The following is a 23,521-nucleotide window of genomic DNA, read 5'->3' on the forward strand; positions in this document are numbered from 1 at the left end:
GTGGTCACCACGGGGAGGGAGCCCACTGGCCCCCCCATGCTTCTCCCTGGCAGGGGACCTTCCGGCCAGAACCAGTCACTCCCCTGCAGGGAGCGGAGCACAGCAGAGCCTCGCGCTCCACAGAGAGTCTGCAGGAGCCTCTCCCGCCTGCTCTCCCCGAGGGAAGCCGAGCCACACTGCGGGCTGCCCTGCGGAGAGGCCCCGGGCCTGGGGCTGAGACTGGCCTGGCCAGTCGCCCTCAAGGACCTGAGTCCTGCGAACAGTCCAGTGACTGAGGCACTGGTGATCCTGGAAGCAAACCCGCCTCCCCCAGTTGAGCCCTGAGTGACCATGGCAGAGGACCTGCTAGGCTGTGTCCACATCACTGACCCACAGAAACTGATAAAAAATACTTGTTGTTATAAGCAAGTAAGTTTTGGGGCAATTTGTTACTCAAGCATAGAAAACGAACACAATTCTGTGCGAGCTGCTCTGTACAGTGCGTGTGCATTACTCGTCAGTAAAGAAGTCTCTGAGTCAGTGCTCAATAGGAGGACGAGGTGCGCCATGGTCCTCCTGGGAGGAAAGGCTGCCGTGCCCCTCGGACGCAGCAGCGGGCGCTGCCCAAGGGCCCAGTAGGGGCTCCTGGCGAGGGGGACTCTGAGGCGGGCACGTGTACTCACATCTTCGTCCTCCCTGGGGTGGATCAACTCCACGAGTCTCTGGATGATCCTCTCTTCATTGAGCCACTGGAAGGGAAAGGAGGCTGTGATGGCCCTGCTCACATCTAGCCACACGGAAACGCCCTTCCGTGCACAGAGCACCACCCACCAGGTTCCAGGGCACAGGCTCTTTGCCCAACACGTGCCCCCAGGCCCAGAGAGAAAAGGCAGTGGCCTGACGGTCATAGGGTAGGAAGCACCATCTGTGCCCTAATGGGGTGGACTCAAGCACACGCCAGCTCTGCCTGAGGAGCCCACCTGAGCACCAGCTCTCTCAGTGCTGGCTCAGAGCAGCTGCTGCTTTTTTTTTTTTTATCCTCATCCAAGGATATGTCTTTATCTTTATTTTTAGGAGAGCAAGGAAGAAACAGGGAGAGAGAGAGAAACATTGATTGATTGCCTCCTGTACATGCCCCGATGGAGGATCAAACCCACAACCTGGGTAGGAACCTGACCCGGAATGGAGCCCATGACCCTTGGGTGTGCAGGAAGACGCGCCCAGCCAGGGCTCAGCCTCTGCTCCTACAGCACTGGAGCCTTTCCAAGATCAAGACCACCAGGATGAGGCCGCAGGAGCCCCACCAGGGCTGACGTGCTGGACACTCGGGGGTTCAAGGGCAAGGTGGCCGGGCAGCCTGGGTCATGCCCAGATCCCTCCACACCTCCTCACCCAGACGGTGAGGGCAGGGCAGCCTTCCCTCCAGCTTGAAGAGCAGATGTGATGCTGCGCCCACTGGGGGCGTGGGCTGTGACTGGTCTTAGTGGGAGGCTCACCGAGGGACAGACCATTAGCCTAGGACTGAGCCCTGCCACTTTGATGAGCACTGCCACCCGATTCTAGGGGCTGGGAAGTGGGCAAGGAGGACCAATGGTTTAGTCTACTTTAAACTGCATGGCAACCAAACCCCACCAAGCACCAGGGACAGGCTGCCAGGACTGACCTCCTGCCTCTCTGGGATAGAAGCGCTCCCCGCCCCCCTTTCTGGGAGGCCGTAAGCACCATCAGGACAGAGCGGGCACACACAGTAGGACAAGCAACAGGCCTCGTGGTCTCTGCCCTTTCCCTGCATGGAGTCCCGTCTGCTCTGCCTTCCTCAAGTCTGCAGGGCACAGAGCAGCCCGGAGCTCCTGCCTGAGGCCATGGGGCGGGGCAGGGCGGTGAGGAAAGCAGGGGCAGCCAAGTGGGGGGAGAAGGAACGCTCTGCTCTTGCTTCTGAATGGACTGAGAAAGGACAATGGAAAAGGTGCAGAGTCCAGCCCAACCCTGACAAGAGCCTGATGGCCCCAGAGGGAGGCGCCGAGCGGCGTGGGAAGCGGGGAGTGCCCGGCACGGCAGTGCGGAGCCCCTTCATTCGGTCCAGCCTGCTGTGCAGGCTGTGACCACCATCGAGCATCTGCAGGCACGCCAGAGAGCGGGGCCCGCACACTCACCCGCAGGACTTCCTGCCGGAGCCCAGCAGGCTCCACGCAGCTGACCAGGCGAAGCAGCAGGTCCATGAGGGCCGAGGTGCCGATGTGCTTCAGGACCAGGCTGATGAACGTGTCCTTCCTCCTCAGGAACGCAATCACCTGAAGCCAAACACCCTGGTGAGCAGGCGGCCGGCCCCGCCCCCGAGATGCCCCGGAGGGAGGTCACTCATGAGAAAGGTGACTTTCCCATCATGCTGAGCAGAAACATGGGAAGACCTAAAAAGCGTGAGAAAGCCTCTGCAAGGCCAGCAGAGACCTGAACACAGGAAGTCCGCCCTACAGGCGGGGTGGGGGGGGCGGGGGGCCAGGACAACAGGTTTGCTTGCAGGTGAGCCTCCATGGGAACATGACACCAATGCCCGCGTGAGACCACACAGCAGCCTGTGCACAGCAGCCAGTCGGGACCCGCGGGATCAAGTTTCTTCAACAGAATACGCAGCGTGGACAGAGCTGCCAGGACGCCAACCTGGAGAGCAGAGCACACGAGCTGGCCAGTCACCACAGGCCCGTGATGGGGGAAGGGAGCCAGGACCGAGGCTTCAGAAAGGAAGAGGCAGGGATGTGCACTGGCTGGTGACCACGTCAACAAGATGAGAACAGCTAAGGACGAAGCATGAAACCACCAGGGGGGAGGGGCGCAGCAGCCAGCACCTGGGTGGACTGCTCAGAGGGGGCTGCAGGTGAGCGAGCAGGTGAAGGAGGCAGTCTGGGCAGAGTCCCCCTTGGCTGTGTGTCTGCAGGTCACTGTGCTGGGCAGACCCAGGGCTCCACTGGGAACAATGGGACTCAGAGAAGAAGCCCCCGCTGGGGGAGGTCAGCCACACTCTGAGCTGGAGGAAGGGGAGGAGGAGGAGGAACAGAGGAGAAAGAGGGAGAGGGGGGCACAGGACAAAGAGGAGAGGAAGAGGTGGGAGGAGGGCTCTTTGAAACGATTAAGCTCCTAGAGAAAGATTATTGGGAATGATACGAGGGACATCGCTACCGAGATCCAGAAATCAGCCGAGATAAACAGACTGGGGTGTGCATATGCCATAGCACACTACTCTGCAATAAAAAGGAGCACACTCCTGTACTAGTGAAACACACAACTTGGAGGACGCTACAGGGAATTATGCTGAAAAAGAAAAAAAGCTAATTCCCAAAGGCTATGTATTATATGATTTAATTGAACGTTTTGAAATAACACAATTTTAGAAATAGAAACTGATTACTGGTTGCCAGGGGTTGGGGATGAGTGACGGGGTACGGGCAGGAGAAAGGTGGGAGCAGTTAAAGGGGCCACACCAAGGACCCTGGTGGTTTTGGAACTGTTCAGTACTTGACGGTGATGGTGGAAACACAACCCTACACAGGTAATAAAATGCATAGAACTTCTTTTAATCCTCACCCCTGGATATGTTTTTATTGATACTGGGAGAGAGAACGAGAGAGAGAGAGAGAGAGAGAGAGAGAGAGAGAGAGAGAGAGAGAGAAACATCAATGTGAGAAATATCGCTCAATTGCCTCCCGTATGCACCCCGACTGGGGATCAAACCAATTATAAAATGAGCAGAGGACTTGAACACACACTTCTCCCAAGAAGACATACAAATAGCCAACAGATATATGAAAAGATGCTCAACTTCACTAGCTGTTAGGGAAATGCAAATGAAACCTACAATGAGATACACCTGTTAGAATGGCTTTTCTCAACAGGACAATAATAACAAGTGTTGGAGAGGTTGTGAAGAAAATGGAACTCTTTTGGGTGGAATGTAAATTGGTGCAGACACTATGGAGGTTCCTAAAAAAATTAAGAATAGAATTACCGCCCTGGCTGATGTTGCCCACTGGTTAGAGTGTCGGCCCTCACATCAAAGGATTGTCGGCTTGATTCCCGGTCAAGGACACATACCTGGGTTGCAGGTTCGCCCCCAGCCGCAAGTCAAGGCATGTGCGGGAGGTGGTGTCTCTCACATTGATGTTTTTTTTTCTCTCTCTCTCTCTCTCCTTCCCTCCCTCCCCCTCTGAAAAGCAATGGAAAAAATATCCTCAGGTGAGGATTTAAAAAATAATTGAAATAAAAAAGAACAGAGTTACCATATGACCCAGCAATCCCTCTTCTGGGTATCTACCTGAAAAACTTGAAAACATTTCTTCACAAAGAGATATGCAGTCCTTTGCTCATGACAGCATTATTCACAGGGCCCAAGACATGGAAACAGAAGTGTCCTTCGATAGAGGACTGGATAAAGAGGCTGTGGCACATATACGATGGAGTATTACTCAGCCATAAGAAAAGATGAAATACTACCATTTGCAACAACATGAATGGACCTTCAGAATATTGTGCTAAGTGAAACCAGTCAGTAAAAGCTAAGAACCATATGACTTCTCTCATGATGCGGGATGTAGAGCAAAGTCATAAACACAGACAACAGTATGGTGGCCGTCAGAGGGAAGGGGTAGGGGTGTAAAGGTGATGGAAGATGATCTGAGTTTGGGTGCTGGGCACATAATGTGAAAAAATGTTAAATTATAAATCAACAGTGGTTACCTCTGGAGTGTTACATAAGACTGTTTTCTGTATTTCTGTCTTATTTGAATTTCATATAAAAGTGTTACCTTTGTCAGTAGAAAAAATATTTTTTAAGAGTGCAGTCCATACTATTGGTAAGGGAAGAAGACAGAAGTGTTATAAGCAGCAGGAAACTTCAGACAGTGTCTGGAAGGTGAACACACGTGTGCAGGCGCTGGGCTGGAAGGCGGGCAGGACGTCTGTGAACCCAGGCCTGCCCTACATGCCAGCGCCAGCCCCACCAGCAACACCGCTCCTCCTGGGACAGAGACTCACTGCTGCACCCCCGAGTCTTCACTCATCCTCTGCCAGTTTCCAAAAAGCACCTGAGGTGAGACAGTCCCCTGAGGTCCCCTGCAAATCTCCCATTTTCAACCCCATGGAGGGGACAGTCCACTGAAGACTCCACACACCACAGGGTTTCCTCCCGCCACCTGCTCTGCCGGGGCTGCTCCTCTCAGAGCTCCAGGCAGACACAGAATATGGGTCTGTTCCCTGCCTGGTACGTGATGACACCAAGCAGTCATGGTGAGCAGCTGTGGGTGTGATCGTGGGGTCTGCTCAGCAGAGTCTTGTCCCTCCTGAAGCTATATTCAAAACGTCCTTCTATTTTAGAGATGTATTTACAGGAATGAAATGTTCTGAAACAGGCCTCGGGGATGCTGGGCGCGGCCCGGGTAAGAGAAAGCCTGCTCTGCAGCTGTGCCGCAGGTCAAGGCTCTCCGCAGGTCAAGGCTCTCGTCTGCTCTGTCTGAGGAGGGAGGCACTGAAGCAGGTGTCTGCTGGATGTGAGACAAGCAACACGGACTCCAGGAAGACACGCTCAGCTGGGTGAAAAGGAGTCACTCACTATTTCACAGAAGCTGATTACCAGAAGATTTTTTAATTTGCTTTAAAACAGTAAGTGCCCTAGACACAGTCACTGGCCACCACACAGATGGAGCCACATGCCTTCAAAGACGGACAGCTGACTGAAACCAAGATGGTGGCATAGGTAAACACCGGAAATTGCTGCCTCACATAACCACTTCAAAAATACAACGAAAAGACAAAACGGACATCATCCAGAACCACAGGAAGGCTGGCCGAGTGGAAATTCTACAACTAGAAGGAAAGAGAAAAGCACACTGAGACTCAGAGGAGGTGTGGTGTGGAAGTAAAGTGCAGAGGTATGGAGGCGCATGCGGAAAGGGCTGGCAACTGAGGATGCAGTTGTCTTTTTCAATCGGGAGGGAGACACAAGCTCCTGACTGCTCTGAACGCCAGTTCTGGGCGAGTCTCTGGGGACCCAGACTCAGACGGGGAGAAACTGGACTGTCTGGCATCGGTCAGAACTCGAGGGCGGCTTTCCCTCAGAGGCGCTTGCAGTGATTACCGGGACACTGAGACACGGGGCCCCTTAGGGCAGGGCTGAGGAGCAGCCATAGCTGTTTGCTCCGCCCTATTGATTCCCTGAGACCCTGCCCCACCCAAGCTGTGCCCAGAGGCTTTTGCATATGAATGCCCTGGCCCTTTGCAATCTAAAAATTACCTAACAAACTGCAGCTGGGTCAGAGAGACCCAGAACATCCAAAAAGAAGGCCCAAGGCGCCACAGCAGCTTGCACTGCTTCACAGCTGGGCCTCATCTGGGCATCTCCAAACTCCAAACAAAGAAGAGAAATCTGCAGATCTCTCCATAGCTCCATAGCTGGGTAGCCTCAGGCAGAGGCTAAATTAGCACCTCCTTAGAGATCCAAGAGCCAGTGTACCCAGTGGTCAGAGTGGGACCATCCAGATTACAACTCCTCAGATCCATAAGGGACACACTCAGGGGGCAGACTCAGTGAGCACCAAAGCCCCACTGAAGCAAGTCTTGCCCCAGAAGGATGTCTCCAGCACAGAAGTTCTCCCACTGCAGACACGGCTGATTCTCACAGCCAAATGGCCTGGAGGTCAATTCCTCCCAGTGATACCTACAACAATCAAAGCTTAACTACAACAAGACTGTGCACAAAGCCCACAAAGGGGTGCACCTCAGGTAATTGGGGAAGCTGAGCCACTGGGCCCTATAGGACACCTAGCACACAAAGCCACTCTACTAACACAGGGAAGCAGCCAAAATGCGGAGATAAAAAAACAGGTCACAAATGACAGACATGGAGGAAAGCAAACTACTGGATATAGAGTTCAAAACCACGGTTATAAGGTTTTCCAAAAATTTTCTAGAAACCACCGATAAATTTAGTGAGATCCTCGAGGATATGAAAAAGGATCAACTAGAAATTAAGCATACACTGACTGAAATAAAAAATATTATACAGAGACCCAACAGCAGACTAGAGGAGCCCAAGAATCAAGTCAAAGATTTGAAATACGAAGAAGCAAAAAACGCACAACTGGAAAAACAAAAAGAAAAAAGAATCCAAAAATATGAAGATAGTGTAAGGAGCCTCTGGGACAACTTCAAGCGCCCCAACATCCAAATTATAGGGGTGCCAGAAGAAGAGAGAGGGCAAGATATTGAAAACCTATTTGAAGAAATAATGACAGAAAACTTCCCCTGCCTGGTGAAAGAAATAGACTTACAAGTCCAGGAAGCGCAGAGAACCCCAAACAAAAGGAACCCAAAGAGGACCACACCAAGACACATCATAATTAAAATGCCAAGAGCAAAACACAAAGAGAGAATCTTAAAAGCAGCAAGAGAAAAACATCTAGATACCTACAAGGGAGTACCCATACGACTGTCAGCTGATTTCTCAATAGAAACTATGCAGGCCAGAAGGGAGTGGCAAGAAATATTCAAAATGATGAATACCAAGAACCTACAACCTAGATTACTTTATCCAGCAAAGCTATCATTCAGAATTGAAAGTCAGATAAAAAGACGGACAGCTACAATCCTGCCAGGACTCGGTATGTCCCGAGCCTCACACCTGTGACCGGCATCCTGTGTGGTTCCCAGGGGTGGTGGGAAGCACTGCGATTCCAGAGCCGGCAGCAGAAATACTTCTTGGGAAGCCACCTTCTTAGTCAAACTCCAACTCACAGATCAGCCGCCCACACTGCACCACTGAGTCCCACGACACAGCCAGGAACACTGTTCCCCTGCCTGCTGACACGGTCGCGCCGCAATGGCTGGCAGCGAGCTGTGTGGGCATCCTCCAGGCCAACCACCCCGACCACACAGGCATGGCAGGCGTTTTACCTGTTCCGTCTTCCTTGCGATGAGACTGCCAATGGTCTTGCTGAAAAAACTGGCGAGCAGAGGATTGAGAGGCGGCTCGTGGTCCAGGAAGTCGTAGAGGAGGTTCAGCAGAGCCTCATCCCCACCCAGCCTGTCGTTGATCTGCGGCACATCGCACGTCAGCAGCTCACAGGCCGTGTTCGGATACCTATAGGGCACAACGCCAGCAACTGGAGGTGAAATTAGACTTCTCCAACTCTCGGGAAACAGCTTAAATAATCTGCCCTTAGGGTGCAGATCCATGGGCAAGAGGAAAACATTGACAAACCTCTGACCAGAACAAAAATGCACTAGGCCTCAAATGAGCGGCACTTCTGACGGACTACTGGAAGGCCACATCTGTAACCGCCACCTGCTGGACCTCGTGCCCTGCACTCTCTCCAGGCTCTGCTCTCGAGCTCACCTGCAGCTCTCTCACCTCCTGTCACCATCACAGCTACGGAGACATGCTGTCCTCCCTCCCTCTCCCCTCCCTTCCTGTCCCTGCGCATCCACAAGCACGGTCCCGTCTGGCCTGGACTGAAGCTTTACAGTGATGTCCTGGTTATGAGGAGGCAAAGCACAATATCACCAGGAATACCACCAATATACATGAACTATGTCCTATGCATCTGATAAAAGTGACCAGATACGAAATAATCCTCACCTCATTCCGAGTAATCCCATGACATCACCAAGTGCCCTGCCTTCCTGTGGGAGACCCTGGGCTGCACACCCACCCAACACCTGCACATCCAGGACTGAGCCTGTGACCCAGTGCCTCAGCTGGGGAACGCAGGTGACGATGCCTGGCCCAGAGGAGGCAGGGACTCAGGGGGAGCATCCTGTGGGCTGGTGGCGTACACCTGGCACCACGTGGGACACATGGCCTGATCTCCGTGCCGGGGCTTCCTCATCTGCACACGAGGTGAGTGGCCACCTCCCCACAAGGCTGTGCAGCATCAAGTCAGCCACTGCGACTCCCTGCTCCTGGAAGCCCCAGCACAGACCCCAGCAGAGCCCCCAGCCCAGGTGGCCCTGGATCAGTGAGAGGGTCCTGGGTTTGAGGCTCTTGAGGAAACAGTTGGTGAAGACCTCAATCTGGCTGTGGAGCCATGTTCCCCATCAGCCCAGTGACAGCTTCTCCTCAACCCAGAAACAGTGCCGGGTGTGCAGCAGGCGTGAGGGACCTGCGGATCCGCAGGCAGCCCAGCGTGGGCAGTTAACAAGCAGGCCCCGGCTTGAGAGGGGGCTCAGACAGAGGTGTGGTCAGTTCTAGGGAGGGGTGGCCAGCGACCACCTTGGGGATTGTGACCAGGATCAGAGGAGGTGGCTCAGCACTGCGGGTGTGAGCTGTGATAACCAGCCTGGTGGAGAGCGCACGGCCGCCAGGAGCAGAGGCCAGAGGGCGTGCTCGAGTGCAGGGCAGGAGGCCAGGTCAGCAGCCCTGGGCCAGAGCAAAGCCCCACATCATGCAGGCAGAGAGGTGTCCACCCGTCTCCAAACAAGAAGATGCACCAAGTGCAGGACAGAACTGGGCCCAGCAAGCAGACATCTTCCTCCAGGAAGCTCTCCCAGAGCCGATAGGAAGGCCCCAGTCCCCCTGCACACACAGGCCACCACTCACACGTGGGGCAGGCTGAGCTACAATACCCTCACCTGCTCAGGGACGGTGAGGTGGAGGGACTGTGATTTTTATAAGTACTTTATTTTTATTTTTAATTATATTTTTATTGATTTCAGAGAGGAAGGGAGAGGTGGAGAGAGATAGTATCATCAATAAGGAGAATCACAGATCGGCTGCATCCTGCAAGCCCCACACTGGGGATCGAGCCCGCAACCCAGGCTTGTGCCCTGACCAGGAATCGAATCGTAACCTCTTGGTTCATTGATCGACGCTCGGCTGGGCTTTATCAGTATTTTATACGATTCTTCAAGAAAAGAACTGCATTAGTAGTTTATAAAATGTGAGCCTCAGCTAGTCACAGAGCCGTGGCAGCCAGGCCTCGGGTCAGGGAGGAGGGAACTCTCAGAGCAGTGACACTTCCAGCCCCTCCCTGCTGCCGCCGCCCAGGCCTGGAGGTTCTTCCCAGGAAAACATGGTCCAGAGCAGCTCCTGACTCAAGGCCGCCTGGCACAGCTGAGGGAGATGGGGCACTATCCACAAACAAGGCCTGGTACAAAAAAACATTGGGGTCCCCCAGCCCCTCTTCCTGACTCAGGGCATGACAGGTTGACACCCACAGGTAGGAGCTGGAGGGATTTTTTCTGGAGAAACTGATGGGACAAAGAGAAATGCCAGCCAGCTGTCGTCCTCCCCGGTGTGGGCACCCACCACCCACAGGAAGGCATGGTGAGCAGCCCTCCTCAGACCCCACGCTCTGTGCAGGCTTTACTGCCTCTTGAAAGGAACACAGTGCTGATCAAACAACCACCCACCAGAAAACAGGGCACGCAGAACAGGGAGAGCGTGTGGAGAACAGAAGGAAACTGCCCAGAAAACTACACTCAGGCAGGATCCGTGAACAAGAATTGGAGGCTTGTCCTACCCGGTGTGGCTCAGTGGATAGAGCGTCGGCCTGCGGACTGAAGGGTCCCAGGCACATGTCCGGATTGCGGGCTCGATCCCCAGTGTGGTGCATGCAGGCGGCAGCCGATCCATGATTCTCTCTCATCATTGATGTTTCTATCTCTCTCTCCCTCTCCCTTACCCTTCCTCTCTGAAATCAATAAAAATATTTTTTTTAAACGGCCAGAGGCTTGTATTTAAAATATGAGAAATTAAAAATGATAGAAAACTTAAAAATCAACAAAAGGGAGGAAGATAAAATTTGAAGAAACTCTCAAGTGTAGAACGAAGGCAAAGGTAAGACATTAAGAGAAAAAATAAGAAGGAAGTATCAATTCGGGGGGGTCTAACACCAATTAGAGGTCCCAGAGAGAACAGAGGGAAAACTGGAAGGGAGAAAGTTATCGAAGAAATAACACAAGAAGTTCCCTGTGCAGAAGGCCACGAATTTGCAGATTGCAAGGGCCCCTGGGTACTGAGCACAATGGGTGAGAGCCCCACACCAGGGTTTGCCTTGGCGGGAACATGTAGGGTCTACAGCTGGGCACCTGCTCACTCTGGGTGTCTGCCTGCCTGCTTGTTTCCTTCCCCTAGAGCAGAGGTTCCCCATGTGGGGCACATGGTCCCCAGGGGGGCAATTTAATTTTTAAGGGGGGCAATTTGAGAATGAGTTATTAACAGTGAATGTTTTGCATTTCTTATGGTTCTAGGGGCCCCAAATACAGTCTATAAATATACATGTGACATATTGTGCATTTCAGTTCCCTATTATGTTTTGAGACTTTATTTGCTATTTTTTCATATCATTTCATATTATTTTTTAACCATTTCTTAGTGATTTCTTCCTCAGAACTTCAACTGTCCTTCCGTTCATTTTTCTCTTTCATGGATGCCATGTTCTTTGGAAGCTGTTTAAAACAAGTTAATGGGCTTTTAGGCTTCCTCCACATGAATAGGAGTTTACTTTTAAAATAAGAATTATATGTCACAGGGCGGGGGGGGGGGGGGGGACACAGCAGGATTTTAGAGATGCTTAGGTGGGGTGTGGCCAAAAAAAGGTTGGGAACCACTGCCCTAGAGCGAACAGTTCCTCCTTGCCCTGTCTGCTTGGCTTTGTACTATCTGTCACTAATTTCTCCCAGACTTGGGCTAGAAAACTCCCCTGGCCCAGGATGCTACTCCAGGACCCCTCTGCCCAGCCCCGCTCTCCTCCCTCAGACCTGTCACCAACGCCCTCCAGACAGGGAGACCACAGAACAGTCACCAAGCAGGACACACTGGGAGCGAGAGGGTAAAGGGATGGGCTGTGAACGGTGATGACGGTGATGCTGAGCCCACGCGCTGAGCAGGAGCATCCCCTGCACAGTGGCCTCTATCTCACCTTCCTCAGAGGGTCCTAGGGCCAAGGCCCCGGCTCCTCCACGAACCAGCTCTGCCTCACCAAGGACCGCCTCGCCCAGCACAGGCACTCCCTGCCCCCCACCGGCTGGGCCAGCACAGTCCTGTCCAGGCAGGGACAGTCTGGGCAGCCTCTGCTGAGCCACCGGGTCTGCCCTTGTAACCACAAACGGGTTACATGTGCTTGTGCTCCAACAGGACTTTCTTTGTGAACAATGAGATGCGAATTTGGTATCATTTTCAAGTGCAACAACCATTTAAAAATACAGACCCATTCTTAGCTTGCAAGTCACACAAAAACAGGATGTGACCTGCAGGCCATGGTTTGCTGACCCTGTTCTAAGACCTCCCACCACTCACTGTCCAACTGCCTGTCTGTCCTGACGAGCTGCTCAGGCCCCAGTGGGCAGCCTCAGAGCCAAAGGCTGCATCCACTCTGCCCTTCCTGTCACCCAAGGTCCCTGTCCTCAAACTCCTCAGTCCTTATGCCAAGCCCTCGCCACACCCCTTCCTTCTGACATCCTGGTCAACTGTAGAATGGGGCATTTTAGGAAACACTGAGAATGGTCACTAATGACATATTCCGCTGAGCCCAGGACCCAGACTGAAGCCAAGTCCACCGTCTCCCGAGCGGCCATTTACCAGGCGGGGGCCCGCCCCCTATGGCGGTGCCGCCACCTGCAGCTCTGCCGGGGTCTGTCCTCCAGCACACTTTCCCTCAGGCTCCAGCACGCGTATGGCTGACCACAGCCCAGAATGCAAAGTCACCCCCAGGAGCAGCCTCCTCACTTGTCCATCAGGAAGCCATCCCTGCGGCCCTGCCTGGTACATACTTGAAGCGGACCTTCTCGTCCATGTCCAGGGGCGGGTCCTGTGTGATGAGGCTCACCAGCTCCTCCATACACTGCGGCCGACACAGGAAGTCCAGCAGCTTCCGGTTCTGAGCCTTGCACTCCTGCAAGATGTCATCTTCGTCCATTAACTCCCGCAGCGTCACGTCCTCCTTATCCAGCAGCTTGTCGACATGGGACGTGGTGTTCAAGTCGAACTTCCAGAACATGGTGACGGCCACAGACCTGCAGGCAAAGACCAGAGGGTCACTTCCCCCAGCAACTCAACAGGGTCCCAGAGTCCGTCCCATAAAGGCCTGCGCTGGAGAGGGTGCTCTTCCCAACACCCGCTCTGCTCACGCCCTCCGGGTCAGGCTCTCATGTCAGCAGGGACGTCACGTGCAGCGCTCGGCTCCCTGCTGGCTGACCCACCTCCCTCCTGCTCCTTTCCCACCCTGGGTGCTCTCTTTCACTCCCTGCCCCCCTAGGAGAGGTGTCTCCGTGCCTCTGCACCCCAAGAAAGTTACTGATTCACAAGCCGCCCAGGCATCCAGCCCTCAGAGTGAACACTGGACACCTCCCCCTGAATGTCCCTGGATCGTATGTACTCTGAGTTTTCTGTAGGTGACACACTGACATCTGAGAACACCTTTCTGGCTGGAGAGAGACGGCCCCTCCCTGGCTGGTCAATCTTAGGCCCAGCAGGGGCAGGCTTGTGCCCTCTGCACACTCCCATCCAGAGGGCTCCTCCACTATGCCCAGCCCTCCCCTGCCACACGTCCCTCACACTCCGCTGGGCCCTGAGAGGAAGGGAGAGGGGGAAGAGAGAAACATTGATATGTTGCCTCTCGTAAGTACCCCAATTAGGGATCAAACCCACAACCTAGGTATGTGCCCTGACCGGGAATCGAACCCACAACGTTTTGGTGCATGGGATGATGCTCCAACGAACTGAGCCACCCAGCCAGGGCATCTTTTTCTAGCTTCTTAAGATAGAAGCTCAGATTTATTTTTTTAAAATATTTTTTTATTTCTTTTATTTTTTAAATATATTTTTGTTATTGATTTCAGAGAGGAAGGGGGGGGGGGAGAGAGAGAGAGGGGGAGAGAGAGAGAGAGAGAGAGAAATCAATGATGAGAGAAAATCATGATCAGCTGCCTCCTGCGCTCCCCCTACTGGGGATCAAGTCCACAACCTGGGCCTGTGCCCTGACCAGGAATTGAACCAGGGACCTCTTGGTTCATGGGTTGACACTCAACCACTGAGCCACACTGGCCTGGTCATATCATTGATTTTTTAGACCTTTTTTCTATTATAAGCATTTAAAGCTGCAAAGTTTCTTTCAAGCACTACTTTAGCTGCATCCCACAGATTTTTATATTTATAATGTTCCTTGTGATTTTTTTCTTTGACTTACACTTTAAAACAAGGGTCCTCAAACTACGGCCCGCGGGCCACATGCAAATACAAATATTGTATTTGTTCCCGTTTTGTTTTTTTACTTCAAAATAAGATATGTGCAGTGTGCATAGGAATTTGTTCATAGTTTTTTTTAAAACTATAATCCAGACCGCAATCGGTCTGAGGGACAGTGAACTGGCCCCGTTTAAAAAGTTTGAGAGCCCCTGCTTTAAAATATAATGCTTAATTTTCAAATTATTTTGGGACTTCCTAAATAGCTCTTAGTTACTGATATCTCATTTCTGTTGTACTCAGAGAGCAGACTTAGGTGACTTCATTCCTTTAACTGTATTGGTATTTGATTTATGGCCTTGCATGGAGGTCAACAAACTTCGGAAAGAGCTCAGCAAGGGTTATTTTCAGCTTTGTAGGTGCCATAGGATCTCTGTTGCATGTTCTTTTCCTTCTTCCTAACAATTCTTTAAAAACACAAAAACTACTGCTCTAGCCGGTTTGGCTCAGTGAGTAGAGCGTCGGCCTGCGGACTGAAGGGTCCCAGGTTCGATTCTGGCCAAGGGCACATGCCTGGGTTGCGGGCTCGATCCCCAGTGTGGGGCGTGCAGGAGGCAGCCAATCAATGATTCTCTCTCATCATTGATGTTTCTCTCTCTCTCTCTCCCTCTCCCTTCCTCTCTGAAATCAATAAAGATATATTTAAAAACAAAAAAAACCCACAAAAACCACTCTCATCCCTAGCTAGCGTGGCTCAGCTGGTTGAGCGTGGCCCCAGGCACTGAAAAGTTGCTGGTTCCATTCCCAGTCAGGGCACATGCCTTGGTTGCAGGCTTGATCCCCGGCAGGGGACGTGCAAGAGGCTGCAATCGAACACTGTTTCTCTCTTTCTCTTCCTCTCCCTTCCTCTCTCTCTGAAAATCAGTTAATAATCTTAAAAACAAACTACTCTCCGTCTGCAAGCTGCAGAGAGCAAGCAGGGGGCTGGACTTGCATGCAGGTGCAGTGTCCTCCCCAGTGCCTTGCCTATGACACAGTCCACGGTCCATCCTAGTGAATGTGGCGTGTGCCCTGGAAAACCCGGTTCACTCTGCTGCTGGGGGAGTCAGTCAAGTTGGTTGACAGTAATAATATAATGATAACTGATAAAATCAGCTGACAACTGCTTTTGTGACTACTTTCATCAAATAATGAGAGAGGATTGCAGTCTTCAACTATAACTGTGGATGTATTCATGTCTCCTTTTGATTTGTAAGGTTTTGCTGCATGTATTTAGAGTTTATTTTATTATGTGGGTACATATTTAGGATTTTATGTCTTGATGAACTGCCTCTTTGTTCATTTTGAAATGCCCTTTATTATCTCTGGCAATATAGGCAACCTCAGTTCACTGTGCTTCGCAGAGACTGTGATTCCACCAACTGAACACTTGTGCAGCCTTGCATCTCGCCAGCCCACGGGCACCACTTCCCCAACAGCCTGTGCTCAGTGCTGCTGAAATATCACAATCCTTGTCATCGTCAAAACCTGGTCATGGTGCTCGTGATCAGTGACCCTTAACCTTACTCCTGTCATTGTTTGGGGCCACAAACTGCCCCGTATGAGACCAAGAACCTAACTGATAAATGCTGTGCTCTCACTGCTCCACAGACCGGCCGCCCATCTCGCTCCCTCTCCCGGGCCCCCTATTTCCTGAGACACAACAGGACGGAAGTCAGGCCCATTCAAAGCCCACAATGGCCTCCAGGAGGCCCAGTGAAGGAAGAGCTGCACCTCTCACTTCAAATCAAAAGCAGAAACGACCAGCTTGGCGAGGCTTGTCCAACGCCAAGAGAAGCTGAAAGCGAGGCCTCTCGCGCCCAACAGTGAGCCTGCTGTGAAGGCCAAGAGGTTCTGGAAGGAAATTCAAGCGCTGCTCCAGCCAACACGCGTGATGAGAGGGAACAGCCTATTGCTGGTGAGGAGACGGGTCCGTGCTCTGGGTCCAGGCCACACAGCCACAGCTCCCTGCAGCCAAAGCCTAATCCAGGGCCAGGCCCTGCTCTTCCATTCCGTGAAGGCTGAGAGGTGAGGAGGCGGCGGGAGGAACGTGTGGAGATGGGAGGCTGGTCGTGAGCTGAAGGAGGTGCCAGGGGAAGAAGCAGCAGGTGCGGAGCTGCAGCGAGTTGTGCAGAAGGGCCGCTCGGATGACCGTGGAGGGGGACTCAGCAGGTTCCTCCACAGCCTCGGAGTGTGGAGGACACGGCCTCCTACGGGAAGGAGACGCCGCCTGGGACGTTCGCAGTGAGGGGAGGTCAGCGCCTGGCCTCACAGGACAGGCGGCTCCTGCTAGGAGCTCATGCAGCTGTGACTTTAAGCTGGAGCCAGCGCTCACTTCCATTTAGAAAATCCTAGGCCGGTAAGAGTGATGCTCCGTCTGCTCTACCTGTGTCTGAATGTGCCGCACGGCTTCCTGCGTCGTGTGAGCCCCTGTGGAGACCTGCTGCTCAGAAAAGAGGACCTTACTGCTCGCGACAAGGCGCCTGGTCACCAGGAGCGCGGGGGGAGACGGGCCAGATGAATGTTGTTTTCATGCCTTTCTGCAGCTCTTGGGTCAAGGACTAACTTTGACTCCCAAGTCTCACTGGGAAGAAAAGCCACATTTGTAAGCGATCACTGCCGTCGTGGTTCCTCTGATGGATCGGGGAGAATAAAGGAAAAGGTCTCCCCGTCCCAGCTGCCTCCTGGGAGGCAGTCACAGGCATCTGGGAGAAGCTGATCCACCCTCGTGGCCGATCTGAGGGCTCCAGACCTCCGAGAGGAAGTGCCTGCACGTGTGGTGGGAGCAGCAGAAGGAGCATGACGTGGAGCCCGAGGACACGCTGAATCGCTGCAAACTCGGGACAGAGCTTGAGTGATGAGGAGGAGCTTGCAGAGGAGCAGAGAGAGGGGTTTCGGGAGATGGAGCCCACCCTGTGACGAGGCTGTGAGGACGGTGAGATGGCAACAGAGGATTTAGAGCAGAGGTTCTCAACCTTCTGGCCCTTTAAATACAGTTCTTCATGTTGTGACCCAACTATAAAATTATTTTCGTTGCTACTTCATAACTGTAATGTTGCTACTGTTATGAATCATAATGTAAATATCTGATATGCAGGATGGTCTTAGGCGACCCTTGTGAAAGGGCCGTTCGACCACCAAAGGGGTCTCGAACCACAGGTTGAGAACCGCTGATTTAGAGTGTCACGTGAGTGTGGCTGACATAGCAGTGCCGGGTTTGAGGACTGGCTGCAGAGAAAGAGAGAGAGAAAAAAGGAGACACAAAAGAGAAAAGGAAAAGAAAGGGAAAAAATAAACTATCCTCTACAATTACCTTCATTTCAGAAAATAATGACTTAAATATCAAAAAAAGGAAAGCCATCATTTCAGGATTAAGGATAATGTCTCACTTTGAAAAAATATAGTTTTAAGGAAAACTCACCTCATTACATTTATTTTGTTCATTTCACCCATATTACAGACCAGCATTTGAGGATCTCTATTATTTTACCACCACCACATGACATATGAAATAAAAGTAGGTTACTCTTACAACCATTAACTTAAACCATAGCTCATGAGCTCACATCAGCACATTCTGCTATGCTATCAAGTCAAAAATCCCTGTATAAGGACATTTCCGTTTCCATCCGTTATCTATGCATTTTAAGAAATACTGATCGCATCTGTGGCTTCCTTTAAAAGTTTATCCCAATGGCACTGCAGCTAATTTCAATGTCAAAGGAATGCTCCAGAAAATCCTGCACTCCTTCTCCAAACGCTCCTCACGTCCCAGCACCCTCCCAGCACCGCACACTACCCCACCCGCAGGGAGCTCTCACTCTCCTTCCAAGGTGACACATCCACGGCATCCCCACCCCTCAGGTCGTCATGAGACTGCAGGCCCCGCACCAACACGTGAGACGTGAGACGTCAGACTCCTGCCACACCCTGACAACGCCTCCGCCCGCCAGGCTCTCTGGAGCGCCTAGCGAAGTATCACCAACATCTTCCAGACGCTTATTCAACAGCCACCGAAAGGAACTTGAAGCTCCACATCTCTATTTACTCTTTCTGGTCAGCATGATCTTCAGACTGAAGGTAGGTCCCAAAGAGAAATGCTGCCATATGATCATATAGTTCCAAACAAGCTCTTCACAAAAGAACACGGAGGTACAGACTGTTGCTAAGAGAAATTAGAATCTAAAAGATTGACAATCAAAGTCCTGGATCGGCTGTGTGACCTGAAGCCACTTATGTGACCCCTTGTACTGGGAACAGTGAGTATCCCTGACTCTTGGAACTGCTGTGAGGACTGAGTTGCCCCCCTAAAAAGCCTGGAAGAGTGGCCACACCTGGTGCCCTCACAGATCCTGACTGCCAAGGAGAGGAGGAAAGAGAACAGGCTCAGTGGTGCTGGGCGGCGGGCACGGCTCGCAGAGCTGTGTGTGTGCCTCCCCAGAGCCCACCTTCAGCGGCATCACACGGGAGCTTGCATCCAACATGAAGGAAGTGTTTGCACTGGATGGACAAACCCTACTCTCCCATAGAGCAATGGTCACCCTTTGCCAGCACAGACTGGGACTCTATGTGGCTTGGAAAAAAATGGTGACGCAAGTCCCTGGAGAGCAGTGAATATTTGTACAATCGACTGATTAACAAATGAGACCAGGTCTAAACCGGGGGAGAGACCCCAAAAATGGCCTAATTGAAAGAGATGAATAACAATCCAAAATCAGAAGTGAAGCCCTAGCTGGTTTGACTCAGCAGTTGGGGCGTCAGCCCATGGACTGAAGGGTCCCAGGTTCGATTCTGGTCAAGGATATGTACCTCAGTTGCAAGCTCGACCCCTGGCCCCAGGCGGGACACATGCAGGAGGCAACCAATCAATGTGCCTCTCTCCAATCGACTTCGGTCTCTGTCTCTCCCCCTCCCTCCCACTCTGAAAAAATAAACGAAAAAATATATCCTCAGGTGAGGATTAACAAAACATACACAACACAAAAAAATTAAAAGAAGTTAAAAGAAGAAATAGCCCTAGCAGGTTTGGCTTAGTGGATAGAGCATCGGCCTGTGGACTCAAGGGTCCCAGGTTCGATTCTGATCAAAGGCACATGCCCGGGTTGCGGGCTTGATCCCCAGTAGGCGGTGTGCAGGAGACAACCAATCAATGATTCTCTCTCATCATTGAAGTTTCTCTCTATTTCCCCCCTCTCCCTTCTTCTCTGATATCAATAAAAATATATTTTAAAAAACAGAAGAAGAAATAGCCACTAACACAGAAGTAAATTAAAATGATTATAAAACAATAATTTATACTATCTATGCTCATGCATTCGAAGCAAGCCTGAACCATCTAGCCCAGCGGTTGCCAACCTTTTGGACCTTGCGGACCACCGGTTGGTGACCGCTGATCCAGCCTCCTGGAAACACACCATCCAAGCCCAGTGCAAAGGCAGAATCAGCCTCTGGAACAGGCCTGGGCTCCACCTGGATGCCTCCACCACAGGCTGAGCGCTGCTTTAGGACGGGCTGTCTCTCTCAGCCCTATAACCCTGGGTTACAGCTTCAGGTTGGACATGCAGCTGACATGCTCCGTGGGTTCACCACATCAACCGGTAAACAAACTTGATACAAGTTCTTAAAGGCTGAGACGGGAGGGGGGTCCAGTGGGCAAGCAGGGCAAGGAGCCGAGCAGGTGGGAGCAAAGGGACAGGGTCCCCACAGCTCCCACCTGCGTGACTCAGCAGGTGTGGAAGACTCTAGTTGTGCCCAGCTTTTGTTGCCCCTTTCTTCAATAGTGACAGGGGTTTAGGTGGGCACTTGGCCACCTCCTTAAGCCTGATTTTCCCAGCCTCCCCTTGCAGCCAGCTACAGTCAGGTGATGAAGCTCTGGGCAGAGGGCTGGGCGTAGAAGTGACCTTGGAGCCACAGGCCTTCCTGGTGTGAGCTCCTGGGTCCTGCTGGCCCACCTGCCTCCGGGGGGTTGCAAGAAGCAGAGCACCCTCTGACTCCACGAGTGAAAGCCCGAGGCTGAGGCAGGAGCTGCCAGACCAAACTACGTGAGAGAGAAGTGCAGTCCCCCCTCGTTTAAGCCACTGCTTCTTGGGACCTTTTTGTTGCAGCTCAGTCTGTACCTTAATACAATCTGAGCAAGTTTCATAACCTCCCTGAGCTTTAGCGTTTTCACTATAAAACGATCACATTTTCTCCAAAAGGTTACAGAGTTAAGCAATACACCGGGCATATAATAAGTGCTCAACCAACACCTGAATTTACTGAATTGGGAAAAGAGATGTAATATCACTGACACATATTATAAGCTCAACTAGTAACTAGTGTTCACTCCACCACCCCTTTTTCTTTTTGTTTCAATCCTCACCTGAGGATTTTTTTATTTTTATTTTTTACTGATTTTAGAGAGAGGGGAGGGGGCTGGGGGGCTGAGAGAAACATTGATGTCTGAGAAAAACATGGATAGGCTGCCTCCTGTATACTCCCTGAACCCACAACCTAGGTATGTGTCCGGACCGGGAATCGAAGCAGCAGCAACCTTTGGGTGCGCAGTGCACAGGGTGAGACTGAGCCACACCAACCAGGGCTCATTCCCTCCCCTTTTAACATTAGTTTTAACAGGCGGAGTACAACAGCCACCCATGTGGCTGCTCATGTTAAACACAGCAAGAGGGGAGGAGGCTAAGACGGCTACGTGCTGTGACTCCCCTGCATGAAGAGCCCCCGCCCCACGCAGGCAGGTGTGGGCTTGGTGCTGCCTGGTGCTCCATCCTGACCACCATTTACCTGCCGCCAGCAGATGCTATTCCTTGGTGTGGAGCTGGATATTTGAAAAAATGTGTGCAACTCAAACAACGAAACACAAAAACTAAAGTGGTCCATCCTTCCCAGAAACAGGAGACTTCCCAAGGCGCTCATGACAAAAGGACGGGCTGCTAATGAGACCAGGGCCACAGGCAAAACCTAGGACTGGCCTGGGCAAACCAGGACTGCTGGGCATCCCACCAAAACCAGAACACCAGCACTCCAGCCTTTCAAAACCAGGTCTCAACCAGATCTTTTACCCATAGAATGAATTGGAATTCTTCAAAAATGTCTTGCGTTTTATGGACCCCTTCATTTCACATATTTTAAAGTCAGCTTGTCAATTCCAACCTCCGACCCTGTCTCCACACACACACCCTGGGGTTTGTAATTGAAATTAATGATGTATTTCTAGATCGGTTTTGGGAGAACTGGCACATTTACAACAATGAGTTTTCCAATCCAAAACTGTGGTGTAGCTGTCCGTTTACTCAAGTCTTCTTTAATTTCTCTAAAAACTTACCATGTTTTCCACAGAGGTTTCACATTTTTCATTAGATTTATTCCTAGGTACTTTTGTTTATAATGCTACTATATGCATGGCTTTTTCACTGCAAAGTGTTTATTGGTGGTATATGATAATATTTTTACAAGCTGATTTTATATCCAGCAACTTCCTACATGATTACTGAGTAAAGTTATCTGTAGATGGTTTCGGGCTTTCTACATATACAATCACATCATCAGTGAATGACAAGAGTTTTGTTTCTTTCATTCAAATTCTTTTATCTTTTTTCCCATTTTTCTGATTTATTGGTTTGGCTAAAACCTCCATCGTGAGCCTCAAATGATCATAAACAGACTATAAACAAACATGCTTCTAACTCCCTCTCCCCTCCATGCTGCCTACCTCTCTGTGTTCCCATCATCTTCTCCAGGCTTCCTCCTGGGGGATTTCCTGTTTTCTGGCTCAATGACTTCCTCTTTACTGTAAATGATTTGATATTAAACCCACATACAGGGTGGGGAAAAGGTTTATAGATGTTAATGTTGAAAATACAATAATTTTTAATAATAACACAAGAAGTCCTGACCGGTTTGGCTCATAGGATAGAGCATCAGTCCTCGGACTGAAGGGTCCCGGGTTCGATTCCGGTCAGGGGCACGTATCTCGGTTGCATGCTCCCAGCATTGGCCAGGGGCATGCGGGAGACAACCAATCGATGTGTCTCTCTCATATCGGTGTTTCACTCTGTCTCTCCCTCTCCCTTCCACTCTCTCTAAAAATCAATGGGAAAAATATCCTCGGATGAGGATTAAAATAATAATAATAAGTAAGAGCTGCCATCTTGTGTCCCTGCATGTGTGCGCTTATTCTCAGGGGTCTGCCCTAGACCCCTGGGCGTCAGCCTTAATCCCCCGCGCGGCCCTGTTTCCTCTCCAACAAGATGAAAGAAACTATCATGAACCAAGAGAAACTCACCAAACTGCAGGCACAAGTGCGCTTTGGTGGGAAAGGAACAGAAAACACACTCGTAGAAAGAAGGGGGTTCACAGAACAGCTACAGCAGAGGATTAAAAACTTCAGTTCTCCTTAAAGAAGTTAGGGGTAAACAGTATCTCTGGTACTGAAGAGGTAAATATGCTCACAAACCAAGGACCAGTGATCCACTTTAACAACCCTAAAGTTCAGGCATCGCTGGCAGCGAACACTTTCACCACAACAGGCTGTGCTGAGACAAAGCAGCTGACAGAAGTGCTCCCAGCACCTTCAACCAGCTCAGGCGGACAGTCTGCCGGTTAAGGAGACCAGCTGAAGCTCTGCCCAAACAAGCTGTGGATGGAAAAGCGCCACTTGCTACTGGAGAGGACGATGATGACGAAGTTCCAGATCTCGTGGAGGATTTTGATGAGGCTTCCAAGAATGAAGCAAACTGAACTGAGTCAACTTTTGAAGAAGATAAGCTTGAAGAAGTTTCTGGGAGCTGCTATTTTATATTATGACTGCTTTTTCAAATTTTGTTTATGGATCTGATAAAATCTTGATCTCTGATATTTTTTAGCCCAATGCCCCTGGACATTGCAGCTCTTTTCAGTTTTTGCTTATACATAAATCATTCTTGGCAGCTAATTAAGCTGAAGAATCTTGGGACTAAAGTTTGAAACAGGTTAATAAAAAAATAACAACACAAGAATAAAACTGTTTCACATACAATTGTAAACCTACTTTTGCCCCACCCAGTATTGTATTTTTTATTTCTAGACATCTATTTGGTTCTTTTTCAAATACTGTAGATCACCTTTTATAGTTCCCGAAGATATTTTCTTTCTTTCTTTCTTTAAATATATTTTTATTAATTTCAGACAGGACAGGAGAGGGAGAGAGACAGAAACAATGATGAGCGAGAATCATTAATCAACTGCCTCCTGCACACCCCCTACTGGGGACTGAGTCCACAACCTGGGCATATGCCCTTGACCAGAATCAAACCCAGGACCCTTCAGTCCACAGGCTGACGCTCTATCCACTGAGCCAAA

General features: G+C 51.0%; 1 protein-coding gene and 1 pseudogene across 8 annotated transcripts in view; one reads left to right on the plus strand and one right to left on the minus strand.

The window, feature by feature from the left end:
• The window catches only part of PPP6R2 (protein phosphatase 6 regulatory subunit 2), a 62,387-nt gene that overhangs the window by 15,259 nt on the left and 23,607 nt on the right, over window positions 1-23,521 (minus strand). For 5 of the 8 annotated variants that reach the window (XM_036311340.1, XM_036311335.1, XM_036311336.1 and 2 more), the window contains 4 exons: window positions 12,736-12,978; window positions 7,918-8,104; window positions 2,133-2,270; window positions 663-728 (listed from right to left, as the gene is read on the minus strand). In XM_036311340.1, the coding sequence (XP_036167233.1) occupies window positions 663-728; window positions 2,133-2,270; window positions 7,918-8,104; window positions 12,736-12,962 (618 nt within the window). In that variant the 5' untranslated portion in view covers window positions 12,963-12,978. Of the gene's footprint in view, window positions 1-662; window positions 729-2,132; window positions 2,271-7,917; window positions 8,127-12,735; window positions 12,979-15,926; window positions 17,208-21,893; window positions 21,972-23,521 lie in introns of those variants that run through there. The other 3 variants (XM_036311337.1, XM_036311339.1, XM_036311343.1) reach the window with 3 other exon arrangements.
• Window positions 19,387-23,292, plus strand: LOC118657393 (annotated as a pseudogene).

Source organism: Myotis myotis, unplaced genomic scaffold (assembly GCF_014108235.1).
Source record: "Myotis myotis isolate mMyoMyo1 unplaced genomic scaffold, mMyoMyo1.p scaffold_m19_p_54, whole genome shotgun sequence".
In the NCBI taxonomy this organism is placed as follows: domain Eukaryota; kingdom Metazoa; phylum Chordata; class Mammalia; order Chiroptera; family Vespertilionidae; genus Myotis; species Myotis myotis.